Source organism: Chlorocebus sabaeus, chromosome 11, assembly GCF_047675955.1.
Source record: "Chlorocebus sabaeus isolate Y175 chromosome 11, mChlSab1.0.hap1, whole genome shotgun sequence".
NCBI lineage: Eukaryota > Metazoa > Chordata > Mammalia > Primates > Cercopithecidae > Chlorocebus > Chlorocebus sabaeus.
In genome coordinates, this window is record NC_132914.1 from 82,261,792 (window position 1) to 82,286,496 (window position 24,705).

The window sequence follows — 24,705 nt, forward strand, 5'->3', positions numbered from 1 at the left end:
GATCAGATCAGAGTAATTAGCATATCCATTCATCTCAAATATGTATCATTTTTGTGTGCTGGGAATAATCAATATTCTTCTAGCTATCTGTGATTATGTAATACATTATTGTTAACTACAGTCATCCTACAGTAGTATAGAACACTAGAACTTTTTTCTTCTATCTAGCGGTAATTTTGTATCCTTTACCAAATCTCTGCAACTGATGAAGACTTTCAGAGGGAATGCTAGACAACACTTGATAAATTCCAGAGAAATATTGCCACCTGCTGAATAAATTGTGTATACAACTGTTTAAAATGGAATGTCTGTTTCACTGAGAGATAAAAATAGATACATACCAAAAGCTGTTAAAAAATTATTTCTATCTAATAAAAGCCATGCACCAAATCCCATGAATAGAAGTCCAAGAACCTTAAAAAAGAAAGTCAATGCTTATTTTTTTTTGTAATTGCCTATACAATACATTACATTTTCTTTACTATATAATTATGAAGATTCTTACCATGAAAGCTCCATTAATGAGATTAAGAAAGTACTTAATAATTATTGCTTTGTTATTTCTTAACATTCTTTTTCTTCCAAGATATAGATGATTCTGAAAAGACAACCATAACTTTTTTATAAACATTCTACACAGTAACTTTAAATATTTCGCCCTACTTATGTTCTTTATTTGCACATTTTTCTTCTCAAATCAGTTATCAGTATAACATACTCCCATCTCTAAATGAAAGGACATACTGAAGGTATCTTGAAACTGTACCTTGTCTGCATTTTTTTTTTTTTTTTTTACTAGAGAGTATCTGTACTTAAAATAATAAATATATATCTGCAATGCTTTTACTAGGCAATCAAGACTAAGACAGTTGTATAACAAGTCAAGCAGCCTTACTGAACTTCTTGCAGTTTCAGAAAGCATAAGATATTTTGTTTTCAGTCTTATTGTATTTTTAAATGTTTATTTTAATCCTAACCATTTAGATGGCCAGTAAATGTTCCAGTCTTAATATACCTTGTTCCCCTGGCTGGAAAGCTTTCCTCACTTCTGCATGCCCCTTCTCAGAATAATATTAGCTCCTCACTGAGGTGTTGGTTTGGGGATCTTTATCTTTTTTATTTTATTTTTATTTTTTGAGACCGCGTCTCGCTCTGTCGCCCAGGCTGGAGTGCAACAGCTGGATCTCAGCTCACTGCAAGCTCCGCCTCCCGGGTTCACGCCATTCTCCCGCCTTAGCCTTCCGAGTAGCTGGGACTACAGGCGCCCGCCACCGCGCCCGGCTAATTTTTTGTATTTTTTTTTTTTTTTAGTAGAGACGGGGTTTCTCAGCCTCCCGAGTAGCTGGGACTACAGGCGCCCGCCACCGCGCCCGGCTAATTTTTTGTATTTTTTTTTTTTTTAGTAGAGACGGGGTTTCACCGTGTTAGCCAGGATGGTCTTGAGCTCCTGACCTCGTGATCCGCCCGTCTCGGCCTCCTAAAGTGCTGGGATTACAGGCTTGAGCCACCGCGCCCGGCCAGGGGATCTTTATCTTTACCCAATTCGTTGCCTTTCAAATTTCTCATTGCCCTGTCTTCTTCCCCACAGAGAGTCAGGGATATTTAAGTGGCGAGAGTATGTCTTATATACCAGTATAACCTCCAGATTTAGCACACAGTAGGTACTTGATATATATTTGTTGAATGCATGAATGGATACATGAATTAAATTACTTAATCTATAATTTAATTTGGTATGCAGTATATATATAAAAAAACTAAAGTAGCTTTCATTAAAACTTATTTTCCAGATAGCCAATTTTCCTAAAACTTTCATGGAAAAATCAATACTTACTCCATTGGTTTTTGGTGATGTTTGGTAGAGATGAAAGTTTCAAATCTAATCTTGAGTATGTTCCCAGATTTTCTCTTTTCTCTTCTCATTGTTTTAATTCTAATTAGCACTATACTTTTAAACATACTGTAGTTTACAATGTTTTAATATATATAGTGCATGACTGACATAATAGAAGCAGATTTAATAAGATTATTTTAAAGCTATTTGTCTGTCCTGTCCCTAATTAGGCAGAAACCAATTTGTTGAACTGAAGGATGCTTTGAAAAGTGGAAAAATAAGAGATGTCTACATTAGTCTATGTAGTATCTCCCTACTTTATCATAAACCATCTTCCTCCTAAAATCTCCCAGTGTTCTTCTTCTCTGTTTAAGGAGACACTACAGGTTATATCTTCTACCTATGCTTTGAATTCTCTTGCTGTCATTTGGTTTTTCTACTTTGCATCCTATTGTCTTATTCCTTCATTCCTCTAATGCCTGGCATGTTTTGATGGTACACTCAGTTGGAAAGGCTGCCTGATTTTTGTTTCAGTTTATTTCAAAGATGCTATAAATCTACATTTTTGGTTCCAATTCTATTTCCTGCCACATGTGGAAAGCTCTCTCACAACCTGAACGAGAAGATAGGCACAAGGTCTTGGCCCCTGTCTGTGAACAAGAAATAGAATGGAGACTAATGAACCAGAAAGCTCTGTAGTAACTCTGATGTAAAATGTTGAAGGCATGGACTTGAGTGTTGATGTGGTAATAGTTAGCATGTTAGGCAGGGTCAAGCTGCAATGCTTTATCAAAGGACCCAAATACAGAAATAAACTTTTATTTATCTCTTAGTTCAAAGTAGGTGATTGGTTTGCTTCTAGGAAATCATGTTAGAAACTTGGAGCTAACTCTGGCCTATTCAACATGTGGCTTCCAAATTGGCCCCAGGTGCCATCTTTTACAGCTAACAGAAAGGAAAGGGGATAAGTAAACTCAGGCAGGCATCTTTTAAGCAAATGAGGTTGAAGTTGTACACTTCTCTTCTGTTTATATTCCACCAGCATAGACTTGGTCCCACAGCAATACTCAACTTCAGTTGAAGGCAACCATGTACCCAGGATAAAGAAAAGAAAATAGATAGGGTGGTGAGGGCCAAACAAAATGCCCACCTGTCAGAAAAGGCCAATTACAAAAGATAATTAGGAAAAAAAGAGAGCTTGGATTAAACTTTAATATGCTTTACTGTGGAAAAGAATCAAAGACAATGAGGAAGACTCCTGTTCATTAGGATGAAAAAATAAAAGAATAATGGTAATCACTGGAAATTTAAAATTTAAAAATTGGGGAAAATGGTTTAGAAGAAAAATTCATAAATTCAATATTTCATGATAGAATTTGAAGTGGTAAAGGATATCTGTCAGTTATGTCTCATAAGCACTGTGAATGGAGTACAGATAAATAGGTAGCATAGGCTGTACAGACTTGAAAGTCATTTATAGAGAACCAATTTCATGGGTGTGAATGAAAGAGAAGAGACATTGTCTATAGATGGAAATGGGCAGAGGTTTGATGGTAGAGAATGAAATGATACAATTAAGAATTTGGAATTTTTAAAGCCGACTTTTATAGAAGTCAAAAGGGGTGAGAACTTAGTAAGCTCAAAGGTAGGCAACGTGGTAAGGAAGATGTTTATGGTAATTTCAAAACTGTGGTTCAAGGTTTACCAAGTTAAAACACAACAAACTGTGCATCCAAGCAACGATTCAAAGAAGCCTATGACTGTTTACAAAGAATGGTAAAATGAGATGGTCATGTGTTGGCTTTTTCAGCCATAAGTTCCACGTACTGGAAACAACGTCAATAAGAATAATGATGTGCCAACACAAAGATACACAATAAGTTAAGTGTAGTTCTTATTTAAATATTTGTAGTGTGAAAGGTCTATATTTTCTTTTGCTATAAACAAAGAATTTGTTTCTAACCTAATTAAATAAGGTCCAGGTGTGGTATTTATTTTGTTCAGTTCCTGACTAGTTAATTGATGTTGAAAGTTCAACAGCAGAGATGCTATAGGAATGGACAACTTACAATAATTAATCTATTTATAAGTGTTATTTTTTACTAGTTTAATAAACTCGAATTACTTCTTGTTATTGTTTTTATATTCTAAGTTCCAAGAGATGGGAACACACAAATGAACAAGAGAAGGTCAAAGAGTCAAATATTAAAACCTGCGGCTGACTCTGAATTATGTGTTGAGGTGGAAACAGGAAATAAGGAAATAGGAAAGTTTCATAGAGAAGATGATTTTGAGATGACTCTTGAAGGAGGATTAAGGTCTTAGACAAAAAAGGGAGAGAAACAGGAAATATTCAAGACGGGGGGACACTATGTTCACAAACTTTACAATGAGGTGTAAGGAGGCATGGATCAGAGTGGCAAGAGATGAGAGGCAAAGCTAAAGAAGTAGACTCAGTAGAGACTGTGACAAATCTTGTATGCTTTACTAAAGATTTTTTTTTTTTTTTTCTGAAGGTAATAGGGAGCCATAATTCTGGCCTCAATGTGGAAGCCAAATTAGAAAAGACACTTAAGATAGAGGGATCATTTATAAAGTTAATGCACTAATTCACAAGAGAAAAATGTGGTCTACACTGCAAAATGGCTGTGGAAACGGAAACAGTATCACAATATGAGATGTAGTAGGAAGTAGAATCACCAGCACTGGGATAACCAAAGAATCAAAGATGGAATTTAAGTCTGTAGAAACTATGTAATTAAACTCTGAACAGTATCTCATATTCTACAATGTTTCATTTAAATTGATTCCCTTTATCATCGATATTTTGCAAATGCTATTATCCCCAATATCACCAACAAGGAGAGAATCAGGAATGCAAAATTACTTGCTAAAGATCGCTCAGTTAATAAATGGCAGAGATGAGATTTAAATCCATAGATATAAACCACCCTCTCAGTAACTTTCCCAAGCCCCAGTGTCATCATCTGTAAATGCAGATTACAATTGTACACGCCTCAAAGGAATGTTGTGAAAATCAGATGAGATTGCCGGGCGCGGTGGCTGGTGCCTGTAATCCCAGCACTTTGGGAGGCCAAGGTGGGAGGGTAACGAGGTAATCGAGACCATTCTGGCCAACAGGGTGAAACCCAGTCTCTACTAAAAGTACAAAAATTAGCTGGGCGTGGTGGCGGGTGCCTGTAGTCCCAGCTACTCAGGAGGCTGAGGCAGGAGAATGCTTTGAACCCAGGGGCCGGAGCTTGCAGTGAGCCGAGATCGCGCCACTGCACTCCAGCCTGGCGACAGAGCGAGACTCCGTCAGAAAAAAAAAAAAAAAAAAAAAGAAAGAAAGAAAGAAAGAAAGAGAGAAAGAAAATTAGATGAGATTATGTTTGTAAAGCACTTAGCCCAGTGCCTGGCTAGATGTTAGTTATCTCATTATATCATATGGTTAGAATCTCGTTATATCATATCTCAGTATAGAAATGCTAAGATTATACAAGAGTCATGCATGTGAGGATGGGCAATGGGATGGAAACTGTGGAAAAGTGATAAATTCTCACTTTTCCGTGAAGTGGTGGTCACGACACCAGCTGGGAGGGAGCACAAAGAATCTGAAGGCTTGAGACACACTTTAAGTGGAACAAGATAATGAGAGGTCTAAGAATACAATATGTGGTACTATGAGCTACATAGTAAAGTACTTTTACTCAATAATCACCTTGCCTCAAGAAAATAAAACAAAGAAATACAGGCTATGCAGCTCTTTTGAACACAACAATGATATTCTGGGATATTTAAATTATATCACTGCCATATGAAGAATAAAGCAGTTGTTGAAAAATGCTATTAAACTAAAATGATTTCATTACTCAACATTTTCAAAGGACTTATTAGTCTTGTGAGATAACAAAGAACAAACATTTATCTCTTATTCTTTCATTCTCTCAACAAATATTTGTTATGTACTCTTTAAATGAAATATGCATTGTTGAGCCAATATACTATAAATCAACCACACCTACAATTTTTTTTTTTTTAAATTTAAATGAAATGAAATTAACAGGTTCAAAAGAAACAAAAGTTTACTCAGGTGAAAGGGTCATAGGCAAACTAACATACTCAATCTGAAGTCACCATTTCTAGGAATAATGCAATTTAAATGGACTTCTGCTAAATGCCACATGGTTGATAAACAATAGTGTCAAGTTAAATTTACTTATAATCTACAAATGTTTTAGATAATTGCTGCCTTTTATTTTTGATTAGTAATATTCTAGTGAAATTATGACTAGTTGATAAAGTTGTCCTTTCTTCCAAAGTAAAAAATTGCATGACAATATAAGATCTATCACTATGAATTAATTTATCCTCAGAAAAACTTAGTGTTTTTCTTTTTTGCTGTCAATATTTGACAAAGTAAGCTTTGAGAAGGAAAGGAACTAAGGCAATATTTCCAAAATTATTTGATTATGAAAACTAGTTATTCAAAATTAATTTTGAAATTGATTATTAAAGGATTTATATTTTTTAGAAGTATGGATACTTTCGTAATCAAAAATAAAACTAATCTTAAGATTCTTACATGTGAACTTCAACACAATATGAAAGTCTATTTTAAATGAAGAGTTTGAGGTTCCAACACAGTAGCTCATACCTATAATTCCAGTGCTTTGGAAGGCCACAGTGGGAGGATCACTTGAATCCAGGAGTTGTGCTACAGGGAGCTATAATTGTACCACTGCACTCCAGTCTGGGCAACAGAGGGAGACCCTGTCTCTCAAAAAAAGACAACAAAACATAGATAATTTCAATAGTCTATAAATTGGCAATAAAACCAAACTTAAAAAAAAAGAACAAATTCCATTTGAGCATGGACTTTGATAATGAAAATGCTCTGGATTTAATTAGACCTGAAACCAAGTGTAGTTTAAATTATCTTTCCTGAAAAGAACACTAACATGTGTGCTTTTAATATGAAAGTCTATTAACTTCTCACTTTATATTATTAGTTCTAATGTTGATGCAATTCAAGTTTATTGTTACCAGGAAATGTAGTCTATTATTTTTTTTTTTTTTCCAGAGGCTCAATGAAATATTTGCTTTTAGCTTATTTTATAGCAGATACCTTTTACAATTACGGCTACTTCCTTTTAGAATTTAATGCCTTGTTTGCAAACTTTAAAATAAAATTAAAGTAAAAAATATGTTATTAATTAAAATATTATTTTGTACCCTATATATTTGCTCCACAAAAAACTTAATAAATTAAGTTAAAATTAAATAGCATGACATAAACTTAGAAATTAAGGTTTTATATTGAAATACTGTCTGCCAATAGTTTTACAGTAAAATAACTCCAGAAAATAATTTTTCAATTTTTTCACCCACATCCCTTCAGTTAAGAGGTTTTTGATGGGTATTGATTGTTTTTTTTTCTTTTCTTTTCTAAAAAACTGTTGTCATGGAAGGCAAACAACTTATTGACTTCTCTTCCATACTTCTAGGTCCCACAAATCACTGTTCAGGATTAAGGTTTTGTGGAATGAACACCTTATACATGGGCAAATCACCAGATTGAAATATAAATATATGTAGCTCAGAAACAATTTAAACAATTTAAAAGTGAGGTCACATCTACTTGGGTAATTATAACAAAATTTCATTTTATTAAATATTTTCCAAAAGTATTTAAATATTAAAATCTACCTGTAAAAAAACGTAAGCTCTTCATCCAGTCCCTGAAATGCTGCGTTCGTTTCAATTTTAGAATCCAGATTGTTTGTCCTTCTGGAGCACCTGTAGGGAAAAACCGGCTTCTCTTCCTTGGGATTGGCTGTTGCCATGGATACGCTTTGTGTAGAGTCTATAGGCGCCGTCTTACAACGAAGCCGAGGAATCTCGCTGCTGAGGGGTGAGCCGGGGCCTCAAGGCAGGGATTCCTGTTGGGGGAGGTGAAGCAGCTGTGGGAACTCAGGCAGAGCCGGCACACTCTCTGCCTAGCCAGACTTCCAGGAAAGGGAGAGACCGCGGGTCGGGAGATGGCTGTGCAGCTCTGAGAAGCTCGAGGCTCCCTTGGGGAGCTCTTTCAAAACTTAAAGAGATGTCTTGGCTAGATAGGGACATTCGATGGTTACTCACTCACCGCTCCCCACAAACCATTCTTTTCCTTCCTTCCTTCCCTTCTTGTCTCCCTCCTTTCCACCCTTTCTTTTTCTGTCCGTCTTTCTTTTTTTTTTTTGGTATATATAATTTATATGAACCTTATAAATTAGATTTCTCTCCCTTTCCTTTAGAGGGGTTGAAGGTTGGAGTTCCTTAAGCTTTTCTACTTTTGACAGCTTTAGTGAACTCCAAACGATTCGTTTTCAACTTAGAGCACTTTTTTTTATTATTATTTTTATTTTTTTGAAACGGAGTTTCGCTCCGTCACCCAGGCTGGAGTGCAGTGGCCGGATCTCAGCTCACTGCAAGCTCCGCCTTCCGGGTTTACGCCATTCTCCTGCCTCAGCCTCCCGAGTAGCTGGGACTACAGGCGCCCGCCACCTTGCCCAGCTAGTTTTTTGTATTTTTTTAGTAGAGACGGGGTTTCACCGTGTTAGCCAGGCTGGTCTCGATCTCCTGACCTCGTGATCCGCCCATCTCGGCCTCCCAAAGTGCTGGAATTACAGGCTTGAGCCACCGCGCCCGGCCAACTTAGAGCACTTTAATGCAGCCCATTTACAGTGAGACCCATCAGTGACTGCACGTCATATACAGTAACCACTAACTACAGGTGGCTACTGAGGACTTGAAATGCAGCTAATCCTGAGATGTGCTGCAGGGGTAAAACACACAACAGATTTCTAAGAATTACTGTCTAAAGAAAGAATATAAACTCTTTGCCATGATATTAATAATTAATTTTGTGATTACACGTTGAAATTTTTTTGGATATGTTGGGTTAAATAAAATATATTGTAAAAATTAACTGTACTTGATTCTCTTTTGTTTTTAAAAAGTTGCTAATAGAAAATTTAAACTTGCATAAGTGCTCAAATACGTAATTGGACAGGAGTGATCTAATGAGCTAGTAGACGAATAGAGAGGGTCATGGTAAAGGAAATGACTTACTTCCACCATACTCTCCTGCCTCTTTCTACATAAAGTTTATTATACCTGTGCATTTTGCTTTGTAAGCATAGAAAAAAAAAAATCTAACTTTCCTTCTAATAAAGCCTTTTAAATGCACTTTGAGTTCCATTGCAGGATAATATTTTGCCCTGGTTTGGAGTTTCATTTCATTTTGTTTTCCTTTTCTTTCTTTCTTATTTTATTTTATTTTTTATTTTTGAGTGAGTGAGGGAGAAGGTTGTGGGTAGAGTTGATTCTGAGATTATTGAATAGAGTGAAAGGAGGAATCAACGAAAAGGAAAGAGGATGGAAGGAAGGAATGAAGAAAAGAAGAAGACAGGTGGGAAGTTCAGGCTCTTGAGGAAAGAAAAAAAAGAAGTTTAAAGTAGTGCCACGAAAAATAAAACGATAGCTGACTAGTACGTTTTCAAACCTTTTTTGGGATTAAGACCAACAGTGAAAAATAAAAAAAAACCCAGAACATTAATAAAAACACATATTACATTGCAACTCATGCATACACACATACATTTATATGTATTAATCACTGAAACAAAAATTTTATAAACAATTCTGATCTTTATATAGTGCAATTATATAGACATAAATCAAGAGTATTACGGTACAGTTGATCATTTTGTAGTCAAATTTTAAAAAGAATGATTGAAGAGATAAAACAATGTTTGGTGTAACCATAATAAGGTGTGATAAAAGTTTGTTAAATTAAAACATGTTTAAATAAATATGTTGGATTGGTATGACAAATTAGAGAACACATAATTTTTAGCGACATATTAGCCTCTTCATTTTTAAAGCAGTTCTGTGCTTTACTATGAAGAATAATGGACGACGATGATGCAAAGCTCAAAGCAGAAATAGAAGCTGAATTGGATAAACTCAGCATTTCCTCCTTGGAAAAAGAGGACACTGAGAGTGATTCAAAATCAGAAACCCAGAGTGATGATAGTGATACAGTAAGTATTGCACTTTTGAGCCTTTTAACAGGAGTAGGCTTTTCAGGGGAAATATTACTTTTCTCAGGATATTTTTATATACTTCTCATTTTTAGCAGCATTGTTATAAACAATTTATATAAATATAACTTATATTTAATATATATAGTCACCTATACATCTTCATAAAATTGAGATTATTATTATATATATTTGTGTCCTGATTTTTGTTTTTACTTGTGAACATTTTAGCATGATTAAATTACACGGGAAGAAAAATGTATATGAAATCTTTTGACATATCAAAATGGTTACTTTTGGGAATAAAACAAATTATCCTTTTATTTGTGTATTTTTATCAATGTTTATATGCTTACAGAGTTCATTCATGGATTTATTCATTTATACCAATATCCTTAATCCAACTGGAATTTATTTTCAGGAATGTTATGAAATGTAGAACTAATTTGAAAATCTCCTGCACATATTGAGCTAATTTTTCCAGTGTCTCTTGTTTAATAATCTACCTTTTCTCAATTGATTTGTCATTTGTCTTATTGATAGTTATTGTACATATGATCTATCCAAGGCTGTCTATTCTTTTCCATTACTTTGTTCATTATTTTCTTACTGTTGTATATTTTTAAATATTGAATGGATAAAATTCTTCACATTGTTTTATTATTTTCAGATCTTAACTAAGCTTTTTTTAAAAAAGAAAATTTTTTAAAGATTTCAGAACTTTGTATTTTATTAGGATTGCACTAAACCTACCCATTACATTTAGAGAAATTAATATTGTTACATTATTATGTCTTTTATCCAGAGCTAATTTAAATGAGACAAAAAAAATCTGAAATTTTTATTTGAATATGAAATCTAACAGAATAATGGATTGTATTATGTTATACCTTTTTAAATAAAGGAAGAAGAAGATTTTAAAGCCCTTCTATTTCAATTAAGATACCTCACTATTATTTATATCACTTAGAATCAATGTAAGTATTATTACCAGGGGAAAAAATTATTAACTAAGGATTTAGAGATTATGAACTATATTTCCCAGGACATAACAACAATCTCTATAATCCAGATCGTTTCATTTAAAATGCTTCTTAGTCAAACAAGAAATAGAAATCTCAATGCAGGACAGATGTCAGAAAAATAGAATTGATATTTTTGTCACTATTTTTAACACACTACTTTATCAGGACTCATTTTATGACATAGAATTTTACATGCTTTTCTGTAGTACTAAGAGAAAGGTAATATTTTCTCATTATCTTCTGATGTTCATTCTCAAAACTAAACACTGAATTTCATTAGTTAGGATGGAGAAAATAAAGCTGGCTATAAATCCTAAATTCAACACATGAAAACACAGTATGGCAGACAATATTTATTTTTAGTTAAATGAAAGCAGGTACATATCATGGTCTTCTATATAGAAACATTTATATTGTTTCATTCATGCTATGCTTGAAGTCCCTCAAGGAAGTGTTGTCATCATGTAGATATATGTAACTTCAAGATTATTATTAAAATTGTTCATAGATGCTTCAAGTATTTTGTTGTTATGAATATTATTTATTTGCATTATATTTTCTAACTAGTTATGGTGTTTATGGAGGAAGGAATTTAATTTTCACATTTTGCATATCAATATATTTAGCTATTTAGAAAATTTACAAATTGATTTACATAGGCTGTATTGATAGATATTTTATAACAGTTCACAAATGTGACTAAGTTTGTGTATGATAATCACAAAGCCAGTTTTGAATGGAATAATAATTATATCAGGTATTAGTTTGACATTAAATATTTTGAAAAAATAATCTTGCAGTTTTGATTAATATTTGATACAATTTACTTGAAGTTGGAATTAATCTAAAAATATATACAACTATTGAGGGCATTCAAAAATAAACAGCCTCTACAAAAGTGATGTGTAGGTAACTCTTTTCATTTGTTTTCTTAGAGTTTTCTAGAAATGCACAACCACCTGAAAATTAAAAGCAAACTTTAGCCAAATATATTTGTCTGAACTATGCTGCTTGTATGGAACCCTTTTACTTCATTTACATGTTTTGTTCACATTTTTGATGTGGAATGAAGCGTCCAAAATTTGACACATAATTTTGATAATAAACACTTTCACAGTTTCTTGTATTATTAAAATTTTTAGGATTCGGTTGAATTACCAGAATCAGTTCTTCATTGTATTAACATCATAAAGAACAGGAGTAAAGCTGTTGAAGAGCTCATTCTTCAGGACCTGGAAGATACTGGTATTTTAAGTAAGTACTGTTTTCATCTGTCTGGCAGATAAGCTTTCTGTACATATAAACAAATTATAATTTAGTAAACTCAATTGCTTATAGTTCTTATCTCTTACTGTGCACATGTGTATACATTTAGTGTATTTCTAATATATCTACTGTATATTGGACTGTTGGGTTTAGTTCATTCATTTTTTTTTTTTTTTTTACTATCTTTCTTAGGTCTTCAGTAAATACCATCAGCATTTTGTTTCCGTAGTTCTAATTAATACCAGACATCCTTTTATTTTATATTAAAGAAAATAAAACTAATCAATAGACTGTTTTAGCAGTATCAGTATATACATCATTTTTTGGGAAAAATATAATCATTTGATTGAAAAGCCCAACAGTATGTTTCTTGAACTGTGCCAATTTGCTTCTTGGAATTGTTGTAAGACTAATGGAAAAATCGAAGATTTAATTAGAATTAATCTTGGCTTGGTTTATAATGAGAAATGGCAGCATTCTAAATGTTCAACAAGACCTTTTTTTGTTGAATAATATACCTATTTTTAAAAATGAGTTAGACAAATATTTAATGGAAAAAATATTCATGATATGTTAAAAGCTATTTTAAAATTAAATGGCATTTATGTAGGTTTAGTATAAATTAGAATGTAGATATTCATATTCATTCAACAAATATTGCTTTATGATACAATGTGTTCTAGTCACTAAGAATACCGCGGTGAACAAAACAGGCAAAGATTCTGCTCCTCTGTTTTAATGTTGCAGTGTAGGCAGACAGATAATAAACAAATATGCAATATTTCAATAGTGGTAACTGCTATGAAGGAAAAAAATGTAAGAAGATAGAGACTGGGGTTTGCTGTTTTAAATCGTCAGGGAAGGTCGCTATGACAAGGTCTCTATTTGAGCAATGACTTAATGAATGTAAAGCTGAGTCACATGATTATCTAAGAAGCCTGTATTCTGGAAAGAGGGAAGTATAAAGTCCCACTGAATGGACTTAATGTTTGCAAAACAGCAAGTAAACGTTTCTAGTTTTATCTGAGAAAACAAGGGATTAGATGATACAGGGCTCTTCTAAACCATTTTGTGGACTTTGGATTCTTTTCTCAACATATAAAAATTTTTGAGTAAGCAATGACAGTATTTGAATTTTATTTGGAAACAATCATTCTGTTGACTGTGTAGAGAATATGCCTTGAAGTAGTCAAGCTACTACAAGACTATTGCAATAATATGTTAAGAGATGAGAGTGGTTTCAGTAGACATGAGAAAATATGGTCATATTCTGGAAATTGTTTTAAGGTGGAAAGAAAAGTATATATTGGTGGACTGGTACAAAATGAAGAGAGGAAGATGGCTCCAAGATTTTTGTCCCGAACACCAGCATGAATTGCTATGTAAAGATTTACTGTATATTTTGACAGTGATTATCTATGGTTGAATTATGAGGAATGTTAATGACATGTTTTGTTTATTTTTACTAGGTTTAAACAATGAAAATATAAATACATTAACAGTTATACAGACTATTTATAGTCTAATTATGAAAAAGATAAAAGAAAACACAATTGTAGAAATTAGTTACATGAATTGTGATACAACTACAGTTACAGCAGTGGTTTAGAAAATTATGAGATCTTGTATATGACTCTAATGTAATCTAATCTAATCTGATCTCTAACAAGATCAAACAGATCAGAGCCTTATAAAAGATATTTGACAATCTCAATGAATAAAATAATTTTCCCAGAAAATTTAAATTAATTTAATATTTAAAATGGTTAATTATTTAAATTATTTAAAATTATTAAATTTATATTAGTAGAATTATTTTAAACATAAATCATTAATTTTAATTTATTAAATATTAAATTAAAATAATTGTTAAAATTATTAAATTTATTATAAGTTTATTCATTAAATTATTACTAATATGTATTATTTATTAAATTTGGATTTATTGAAATTTAATTTAAATTATCCTGTGTAATAATTTAATAATTTACATTATATATTCATTCTTACATAAATTATTTAATTTAAATTATTTGTTACATTATTTATTGCACAGGATGATAGTTTAAATTAAAATTAATTAATGATTTTTCAAGAAAAATGATCAAAATTATTTGAAAAAGTGAAAAACAATTAAATCAATAATATGGCAAAGAGGTGGAAAGAGATTTCTCAAATGTTGCTAAACGAGGAAAGATGTTAAACTAAGTTCTTACAACCCATTAAGGAGCAAAAATACTTTATTTCTAAAAGCTATTATTTCAGATCAAAATTGTATAAGCATAGCACAAATAAAAGAAACTAGAAGCTAGTTTCATTTATGAATATAGATGTGTTGATTGGGGTTCTCAGTTGTAGAGAACAGACACTAGCTACTTTATGGGCAGTGAAGTTTTTTGTTTATTTTTATAAAGAGAGATGTTCTGAATATTTATTGCTGTGAAACAAAGTTAGAAAGTTAAAATAATTTATTATTATACCTTTTGGTTCTGTTGGTTGACTAGGCTCACCTGGACAGTTCTTGCTTGGGTTTTTCATGCACTTAAAGTCAGATGTTGGTTAAGTCTGTAGTCATGTGAAGGCTTGACTGGATTAGAATTCCAAAATAGCTCATTAAAATGTCTGGCCATTGATGCCACCTGTTGACTGGAGAGTTCAGATGTGGCTTTCAACTGGAGGCACCTACATGTAGCCTCTCTCTGTGGCTTTCACTCCTCAGATCATGTAGATTCTGAGAAGTGTTCTATAGCAAAATACCAAGAGACCAAGGTGGAACCTTGTAGGGCTTCTCATGATCTCTTCTCAGACATCATGCGTCATTTCTGCCGCATCCTGATGGTCACACAGGGTCAGCCTGTGTCCTATGTGAGAGGGAACTAAACAGGTATGTATACCAGTAGGTATGATTCTTTGGGAGAAACATCTTTGGGGACTATCTACTACAATAAGTAACCGAATTATTAATAAGACTGGAAAAGCAGTCTCTAGTCTAAACATCCAAGGTGTAGAACAAACCCCACACATATATCATAAAACTGGGCTTCGTCAGAAGCTACTGTCATACTTAAAGAAGTTCGGAAACATTAATCCTCTACTATACACTCTTGTCTCCCAACTCTGAGCTCCCTCTACCACATTCTGGCTCATATAAATAAAAATATCATCACCTGCCTCCCTTTAGACATAATATTTTATGAAAAAAAGAGTTATGTAAATATATTTATGAACATAAACTAAATCACTCTCAGAAATCTAGCTGCAAAGGTATCTGGATGATGTCATTTTTTTTTTCTTTTTGACCTTTTACAGAGGAAAGCTTGCCAGAAAGGTAGTGAATAGGTGTTAAAAGAAAATCTATAATATCTGCCAAACTAGGTGTGAATAATCAGTTAACCAGCAGAATGGTCCTCTGTAAAGTTAGTTTACTATTGGGAAACATTACAATGTTATAACATATTAATTGAAAGAAAGAAAATAAACATAACTACGTCTGCACACATAATTAAAAAATACAAAATTCAACAACTCATAGAATAAGAAATATAATTCCTCTTCATTTACACGGTAATAATTATAATTTTTAAATTAATATTTTTATTAAAATGTTTTCAATATCTTATGCAAGGTCCTGTCTGGTTTGTGGCAGATAGAGTTGAATTTTTGTTGATTTCTAATCAAGGTGCCATTGCAATATCAAGCAAGGCATGTTTCTTTATGCCTGGGAAATAAACTTCAGGCACTAGAATATGGAAAATGATACAAAGCACTTTAGAAATTTATTACTTTTATTTTTAGAATAAAGGGAGCAGATTTCCTCCACTGTTTATTCTTAATTATTTTTCTGTTATTTTGAGTTACTCTTACTGATCAACAATATACCCTGATAGAATTTGAGATTAAAAATTAAGAAAGAGTTTGAAATTTTGAGATGTTGTATTGTATTCTAATATTGGAAGTTATATATATATATATATTCTTTTTCTAGACTGTAGTTATGGAGCAGTTTCTAATAATCATATGCGTTTAAGAACAGGACTATCAACTGAATATGAAGAAAGCTCAGAGCAATTAATTAAGGTATATATTCAATATTTGACTTAAAATATTCACTGTTACAATTAGAAACTTTCTCTCTTACACAAGATTGATACTTCACTGATTTAAATTTTAAAAATGTAATTTTTTTAAGCAAATCATCTGTGGTTTTATGGTTTCCTCTGGCATATGATTAAAAAACACTCAATTTTCAATCTTTAAGAATATTAAAAGTGGTGGCTTGAGCCATTTATACCTGGCAATTTAATGTGCATGTCAATAAAATAGAACTGTATTACACAAATTTTGTTGTCTAAAAATTCTGAGGAAAATAATGAATATATTCTAATTTACTCTTCTTAGGAATGTACTATGTTCCAGCAGAGAGTTTACAGAAAATTTAAATTTACAATACTTTATAGCAGTTTTTAGAAACAAAAGAAAAACTTACTTAAAAAATAAGAAGAGCCTTAGCAGTTTATTAAGTTAAAATCCCACAAATGTATTTAAGAGAAAGTCTCTCCTAAAGATTCACTTCCTAGATTGATTTTTACTTCTTATTTTATCCAACTTTCTCTCCTTTTACCTATTTCTCCTCCCTAATGTGTTTAACATAATTTGAAAATTGCTTGTATATATCTTATTCTTTTTGAATGTTTTACTCTATTGAATTTTTTTTGTAATACTTAAATTTGAAATATTAATTTTAAATTATTATACTGTTACCTCCTTGGAATACATAGCCTGTATCTTTCCAACTAAAGTATGGTGAAAATATAATTATGGAAAATAATTGATACAAATGATGTATACATAATTTAGGTTAGAGAATAGTTCTCTTTTTCATCATATAGAATATGTAAAAAGTTTGTCTATGTGAACAGTCACTACAGTCAGAAAAACAGAAATATATATAGATATATATAGTTTTTTTTTTTTTTTTTGAGACGGAGTCTTGCTCTGTCACCCAGGCTGGAGTGCAGTGGCCGGATCTCAGCTCACTGCAAGCTCCTCCTCTCGGGTTCACGCCATTCTCCTGCCTCAGCCTCCCGAGTAGCTGGTACTACAGGCATCCGCCACTTCGCCCGGCTAGTTTTTTTTTTGTATTTTTTAGTAGAGACGGGGTTTCGCCGTGTTAGCCAGGATGGTCTCGATCTCCTGACCTCGTGATCCGCCCGTCTCGGCCTCCCAAAGTGCTGGGATTACAGGCTTGAGCCACCGCGCCCGGCCAGTTTTTTTTTTTTTTGAGACTGAGTCTCGCTGTGTTGCCCAGGCTGGAGTGCAGTGGCTGGATCTCAGCTCACAGCAAGCTCCGTCTCCCGGGTTTACGCCATTTTCCTGCCTCAGCCTCTCGAGTAGCTGGCACTACAGGCGCCTGCCACCACGCCCAACTAGTTTTTTGTATTTTTTTAGTAGAGACGGGGTTTCACCGTGTTAGCCAGGATGATCTCGATCTCCTGACCTGGTGATCCGCCCGTCTTGGCCTCCCAAAGTGCTGTGATTACAGGCTTGAGCCACTGCGCCCGGCCTAAAACAGAAATACATTAAAAGGAAAACATTAGTAGAAACATTTTGAAGTGATTGTCAAGCAGTTTAATTGAATATTGTGGAATAATATTAAATAATATTAAAGACTTATTAGAGTTCTGAAAAACATAAGGAGGGTTACTTATGCTTGCATGGGAAAACTTTTTTATTCATTGTAAACAGAATAATTTTCAATGTACTGCAGATTTGTATTTGAGAGAAATCTGAAGCACATTAAAATTCTTGGTATATACATGTAAATATTTAATGTATTATTAAAATGACAGCTTTACACTCTATCTTGATTTTTTTAATCATTAGTACTCATTTAACCTCTTAGATATTATCTGAAATAGAAAAAGAAGAATTTATGAGAAGTAAAACCAATTGTGCCAGTCCTGATTTTGTTCCTGAGCCTATTCCTCATGACTTGCCTATGGATGAACATGTTTTACCAGGTGGACTAAATCGCTCAATGATATGTTTGTTAATTTTTATATGATTGATTATAGTTATCTCAAAAATTTTGGACAGTTGTTTTTTGTTCTTTTAATATTTAGAAAAACAATTGTAATGTTTGAATATTATTATGCCTTTGCTATACTTATTAAATTACATATCATAGACTTTTATGCCTTCTAAATTTACTTGATTTAAATATTTTTTCCACATGTTCAGCTGATTGCAATAGATTTCACTATCCCTGACTTTATTTAGTATCTCTTAACTATCTCTTAACTATTTCTTAATGACAACACACACACACACACTCACTCGTGGATTTTAATTTTATATTAAGTTTTGTGAAATATTTTAAGTCACCTTATGTGACTTTATTCACTTCAGTGAAATTTCTATGTCTATTCAACAATGCAACAATTTCTATTGCTGCATATTCTCGCTTTGGGAATATGTTGGCATTTTTTTTTAATTTTAAAATTACTTTTATACTTTGAATTAGTTTTGACAGCTTCCATCTTACAAATAATAATGTTCTTTTTCTTCATGAATCCAGATGATGCTGATATAAATTTTGGATACTGTGAAGTGGAAGAAAAATGTAGACAGTCTTTTGAGGCTTGGCAAGAGAAACAGAAGGAATTAGAAGATAAAGAGAAAGAAACTCTCAAAGCTCAGAGGGATAGAGAAGAAAAACAATTTCAAGAAGAAGAAGAAAAGCGACATTGCTGGATGAAACAATTTAAAGTTGAAAAGAAGAAATTAGAGAATATTCAGAAGGTATTTTGCTTTTGTTTTTCATCATATTTTTAAAATCAGTAGCTACCTCCTCTGAAGAATATTGATATTTGGATTGTGGTGCAGATTGAGCTTAATAGTATGACTTTTAATTACTCTCTGATAGAGGAAGAAATTGACTGTGAATTAACAGTATTTAATATGAGCTCCTTGATTAGTTTTTATTGAAATTCATTGGAAGTTCAGACACACTTTTGATCTTGGGGGCCGATGGAGTCTATGAAGTTTCAAGGGTCATCCTGGATAGTCTGAAATTTACAATATAAATTGTTGTTTTTCTTTATATGCTTCTAAACATTGGAAAAAGCAATGAAAAATTCTTGAGTATGCATTAACCTTGCTATGTGGTCTGGCATATAACATGTAAAACATATTTAAAAGTAGTTCAACCATTTAGGGACAGTCTGTGCCCCACCTTCGTAATTAAGCTACTTCCTTGAACTGGAACCTTTTTGATGTGAAGTTTTGTACTGTTTTTATTTCTGTCGTTTGTGTTGTTGGTGTTGTTTTCCCCTTAGGAGAGCCACACAATCAGGTCATAGTAGTGGTTTATCGATATTGTGAAACTGGTGGATTTTAGGACCCTACTTGCAGGTCATCAGAACCTTAGAATATTTGGATAACAGGCATGACTGACTTCTCTCTCTTTCCTGATTAAAGTTGTTTTATACATTATCCAGAACTCGCTGGGTTTGAGTGTTGCATATAAAGAACATTAGCTTGTTCAGCATTTTTTTAGTCCTCCATGTTGAGTACATTTCATTTCTTACTGTGTAGAAAATAGACACACTAAAGGCTGGGCACAGTGGCTCACGCCTGTAATCCCAGCACTTTGGGAGGCCGAGATGGGTGGATCACGAGGTTAGGAGATTAAAAAAATCCAAAATAAGATTGAGTATAATATAGATTATTGGAGTAGTATTTGTTGGTTTGTACTAAAATGCATAATTGTTATTAAGTGTTAGTGGCATTTTCAGATTTAAAAAACATTTGATTTCAATCCTATTAAGCAAAGTTTTCATTTTTATTTGTTTTATAACCAAAATTTGCTGACTACCTTAAGGGCAAAGCATTCAGCTATGGGCTTAAATGATGCAAAGGAGATCTAACACCAAATCCCACCCTCAAAGAATTATAACTTATTTTTTGAAACTAATTTGCAATTTATCATATAATTATGATTTAAGGAAATGCAATAATATTAGGTGAATGAATTCCTAAATATGTCCTTCATTATGCCTTGGAACTTAAAAGTTTCCAATGGGACTAGCCCACAAGTTTATGACTGACTCTAAATATATAATTTACTCTCAGTAGTTCTTTCCTGGGTTGTTAGCTGCCTCTCCATTCCCCAAAATAGCAATCACAAATCTCTTAAGAATTACACTCAATTCCTCCCCCCTTGTTATTAGCAAATAATCATATAACTTTTTTTTGCATCAAATACAAACTTTCTCTTTTAATTCCACAGCTATTTAGTATCAATATCTGTATTCACCCTTTTTAAAATTATTACTGGCCTTCCCTCCTATCCCAGTAAGAAAGGTTTCTTCCTTCTGCCAAAGGTTAACTTTTCCACCTCTACTTTATATTTTGTCATTTTTCAACCTACACCTGCTTTTTCCATATGCTGAAACACTCCTGTCGTCTTCCTCCTTTTTTATTGTTTATAAGCATGTTCAATTTCCTCCCATCCTAAAAACAAAACAAAAGAAAAATCATGAGATCATTCGTATATTTTTCTTTAGCTGTTCTTTGATTGACTTTTTAAAGGCTGTGTATGATAAGCTTCTTAAAGAGTAGTTATTTATACTGTATCATTTTTTTCATTCTCATCCAATTCTAATCCTGCTAGATTTTTTGCAGCATTACCACACTGAATGAAACTGTTCTTGAGGAAGATAACCATTGACTTCTATATATTGTAGTCACACGTTTCTTTCAGCTATTTTGGCCTCTGTAGTATTTTATGCCACCAAAAATTTGATGGTTGACCATTTTACTTTCCCTTGACTTCTGTAAGATCAAATTGTCTTGATTCTCTCACATCTTTGGCAATTACTAATTGATATCCATTTTAGACTTCATTTTCTCTCTCTGTCCTTGTGTTTTCCATTATGCTGTTCCTGCATTGCTATAAAGAAAATGCCTGAGACTGGGTAATTTGTAAAAGTGGCACACACTTTTAAATGACCAGATCTAACGTGGACTCAGAGCAAACTCTCACTTATCACCAAGGGGATGGTCAAAGACCTTCATAAGGGACCTGCTCCCATGATCCAAACACCTCCCAGCAGGCCCCACCTCCAACAATGGGGAGTAGGGTTCAACCTGAGATTTGGGTAGGAACTAACAGCATGGATTCTATTTTTGTCCCTTTCTTTTCTTACTTCATGTACCTCTTCTCTTGATAATTTCATCTTAATGAATTCCCTAATGTGTCCTTTGTTATGCCTTGGAGCTTAAAACAAATGATCATTGATAACCGAATCTACAATTGTATCAAAACAAGGTAGCCTACATAACTCTCCTACAAAAACTGCATACTCAGAGAACTTTATGTATCTAAAACTGAATGCATTGTCTTGCTTTCTGAGTAGTTCTTCCCTGGGATTCTTAATTTTGATAAGCCACATTATCATCATTAGTCCAAGAAAGAAAAATGAGAGTAATGTTTTATTCTTCCTTCTTTTTTATTACTATCTTCCAATTACTGTATTAGCCATCTTCTCATCCATGTACTTTACAGCTCCTTTGTAGTTCAAGCTGCCTGAGGGTCTAACTTGGGATATTTACTATATTCTCCAATTGGTCTCCTTACCTTTGGTCTTACATTTCTCACTCTTATCCATAGCACTGTCAGACATTTATTTAAAAATATGTTACTTCCATGCTTAAACCTCATCAAAAATTCCCATAGCTCATATAAGATAACGATCAAAGAACTTTTCCTACTTTTTAAAATATCCAATGAATTGGTAATTTGTGGCAATTTCATGTTTATGTTGTCTTTGCATCTGTTCTCACTCTTGCTACCTATCTACAGAAGGCCCTACTGATTCTCACGTGGTCATTTCCGATACTTTCTGATACAGTTTGGATGTTTATCCCCTTGAAATCTCATGGAATCATCCATGTTGGAGGTGGGACCTAGTGGGAAGTATTTGGGTCATGGAGGTGGATCCCTCATGAATAGCTTGGTGCTATCCCCATAGTAATGACTGAGTTTTTGCTCCATTAGTTGCTGCAAGATCTGACTGTAAAAAAGAGCCTGGCACTTTCTCCTCTCTCTCTCTCTTGCTCTGTCTCTTGCCATGCGACACACTAGCTCCATTTCTCTTCCACCATGAGTAAAAGCATCCTCAGGCCTCACCAGAACCAGATGCTGGCACCGTTCTTCTTGTACAGCCAGCAAAATCATGAATTAAATAAACCTATTTTCTTTATGAATTATCTAGCCTCAGGTGTTCCTTTACAGCAACACACTGATTTAATTTGCTCACCGATCTCATTGTCTCCTTTGTTCTCTTTTAATTTTATCTAATGTAAACTGATGATTTTCATAAAAACAGAGATGTAATTATTTTCTTAGCTCAAAATGCTTAGTAAGTGCCAAAAATTATTTCTCTTCTTGAAAACCTAGTGATTTCAAATACAGTCTTTTGCATGAAACCTTTTATGATCTAATTATCATGCCCATTATTATTTTTTATATTTTTTCCCTTGTAATAAACTTATTCTTCTAAATTTTGGGTAATGTGTAAATTTATGATAGTGTCTTCACGTTATCAGAAGAGTTTTTGAAGAAGGGGGTTGTGTTTTACCGATCTTTGTTTATTCTGAGGAGTCTTATTGAATGTGTTGATAAAGAGTTATTGAAAGAAAACCATTACTTATTGAACTGATTTATGTAAATTAAATGGTATGACATGGTGAGAAAACAATTGTAACACAAATCCCATTTTACAAACATTATTGTAATTTTTACGATGCCCAACAGTGTTTCGAGCCAATACATTATATTCTGTGAATAAACATACTCAAATAAACACAACTTTCCCAGGTTGCAAACTTCTTTCTGTTCTCAGAGTGGAAACCCTAGGTATTATTTATGTGATACTTCAGTTTGAGATTAAAGTTTTTATCCCAGTACTAAAAATTGAAAGCCATTGGTTGGGTTGTCATCTTTAACTATTGTTTACAAATATAGGTTATGAAAATCATATATAATTAATATTTTTGATATTTGAGTATAGTCATATTTATTATTATCATATGTTCAGCAAGAACAGGACAAGATGAATGATGAACTCTATGAAGAAGAGAAAATTTGGAAAGAGAAATTTAAACAGCATGAGGTATCTATTTGTTGTTTTTAATTAGCACATTAAGCTTTCTTTATTTGAAATACATTACTATACTTGAAATGGTTATTTTTAGATAATACTGCCTAAGTAGTACAAGATTTTAGTTTATTACAGCATTAAAAATTTATTAATCCTCAGAAACACTTCTTGAAATAGAATGTCTTGAAAATGAGTTAGCTGGTTTAGTGAGTGTTGTCCATATAAAATTGTAATTCTAACATTTCTTTTAAGGTTTGATGAAATGTACCATTTTGAATATTTATTTATGTTCAAAGATTGTTATGAAAGCTTACTCTTTTTCCTAAATACAATTAATTTTGTTTTGAATGTAAGATTATTCTGATTATACATTTATTGATGAAGTTTTAGTTTTTATTTACTCCATAGGTTTTATATACAATTATTTTAAGTAATTACAAATTTAAAGTAGATATCTCCCATAATCCTGTTATTTAGCTAAGCATTATCGTTTTTTGTATTCCTTTCAAATCTTTTTTAAATTTATATAAATCCGCTCCTGCAAAAGTAGGTGCCTACTACACATTGTCAAATTAAAAAGCTGGTTAAGCATGTAAAGAGACAGTCATATGAATGACAAGTGACAAAAAAAGATAATAATAGCTCATCTGTAGATAATCTAAGTGTTAAGTATAGTAGAACTGTTAAAATACCTATAATTATCATTCAGTAGCAAAATACTTAGACAGGTGATGTGAAAAGAAAAACAGCATCTGTAATGAAGTACCAACTATACATTCTAGAATTTAAAACATTCAGTATATAAAATTAAATTTCAGTGGGTAAATTTGATTGGACATAGCAGATGAGACCATTAGTGAAATGAGACAGTTCAATAGAAAATATCCAAATTAAAGCACATAGAAGAAAAAAAAAATGAGAAAAGAGGAAAAGAGCACAAGGAATATGTGATACATGGTGAAAAGATATGAAATTTGTATTATATCTTAAAAGGAGAGGAGAGAGAGAATGGGGCAGAAGCAATGAAGTAAAGAGATAATGGTTAAAAAGGTTTCAAATTGTTTTTAAAAAATCAAACAGCATATTCAAAGATGAAAAATAATTTCCAAGTAGGATAAATACAAAGAAAATGCCACCTTGGAATAAATAGTATAATTACTGAAATTCAAAACAAAGGAAAAATAAAGTCTTAGAAGCATCTGGAGGATAAAAGACGCTTTACCTAAAAAGGAGTAACAGTAAAACAAATAGCCATCTTTAAGTAAAATGATGGAAGAAAGAAGACGATTCAAAAAACGTAAGTATTCAATGATAATGGTTTCTTTATT

The 24,705-nt window shown here is 32.7% G+C and overlaps 1 protein-coding gene across 2 annotated transcripts in view; it reads left to right on the forward strand.

Annotated features, from left to right (window-relative positions):
- Positions 1-9,768: 9,768 nt before the first annotated feature.
- The window catches only part of LRRIQ1 (leucine rich repeats and IQ motif containing 1), a 225,744-nt gene continuing 210,807 nt past the window's right edge, over positions 9,769-24,705 (forward strand). For both annotated transcript variants that reach the window (XM_037996759.2, XM_008004167.3), the window contains exons 1-6: positions 9,769-9,921; positions 12,089-12,200; positions 16,198-16,289; positions 18,115-18,232; positions 18,790-19,013; positions 23,315-23,389. In XM_037996759.2, coding sequence (XP_037852687.2) covers positions 9,790-9,921; positions 12,089-12,200; positions 16,198-16,289; positions 18,115-18,232; positions 18,790-19,013; positions 23,315-23,389 — 753 coding nt within the window. In that variant the 5' untranslated portion in view covers positions 9,769-9,789. The remainder of the gene's footprint in view (positions 9,922-12,088; positions 12,201-16,197; positions 16,290-18,114; positions 18,233-18,789; positions 19,014-23,314; positions 23,390-24,705) is intronic.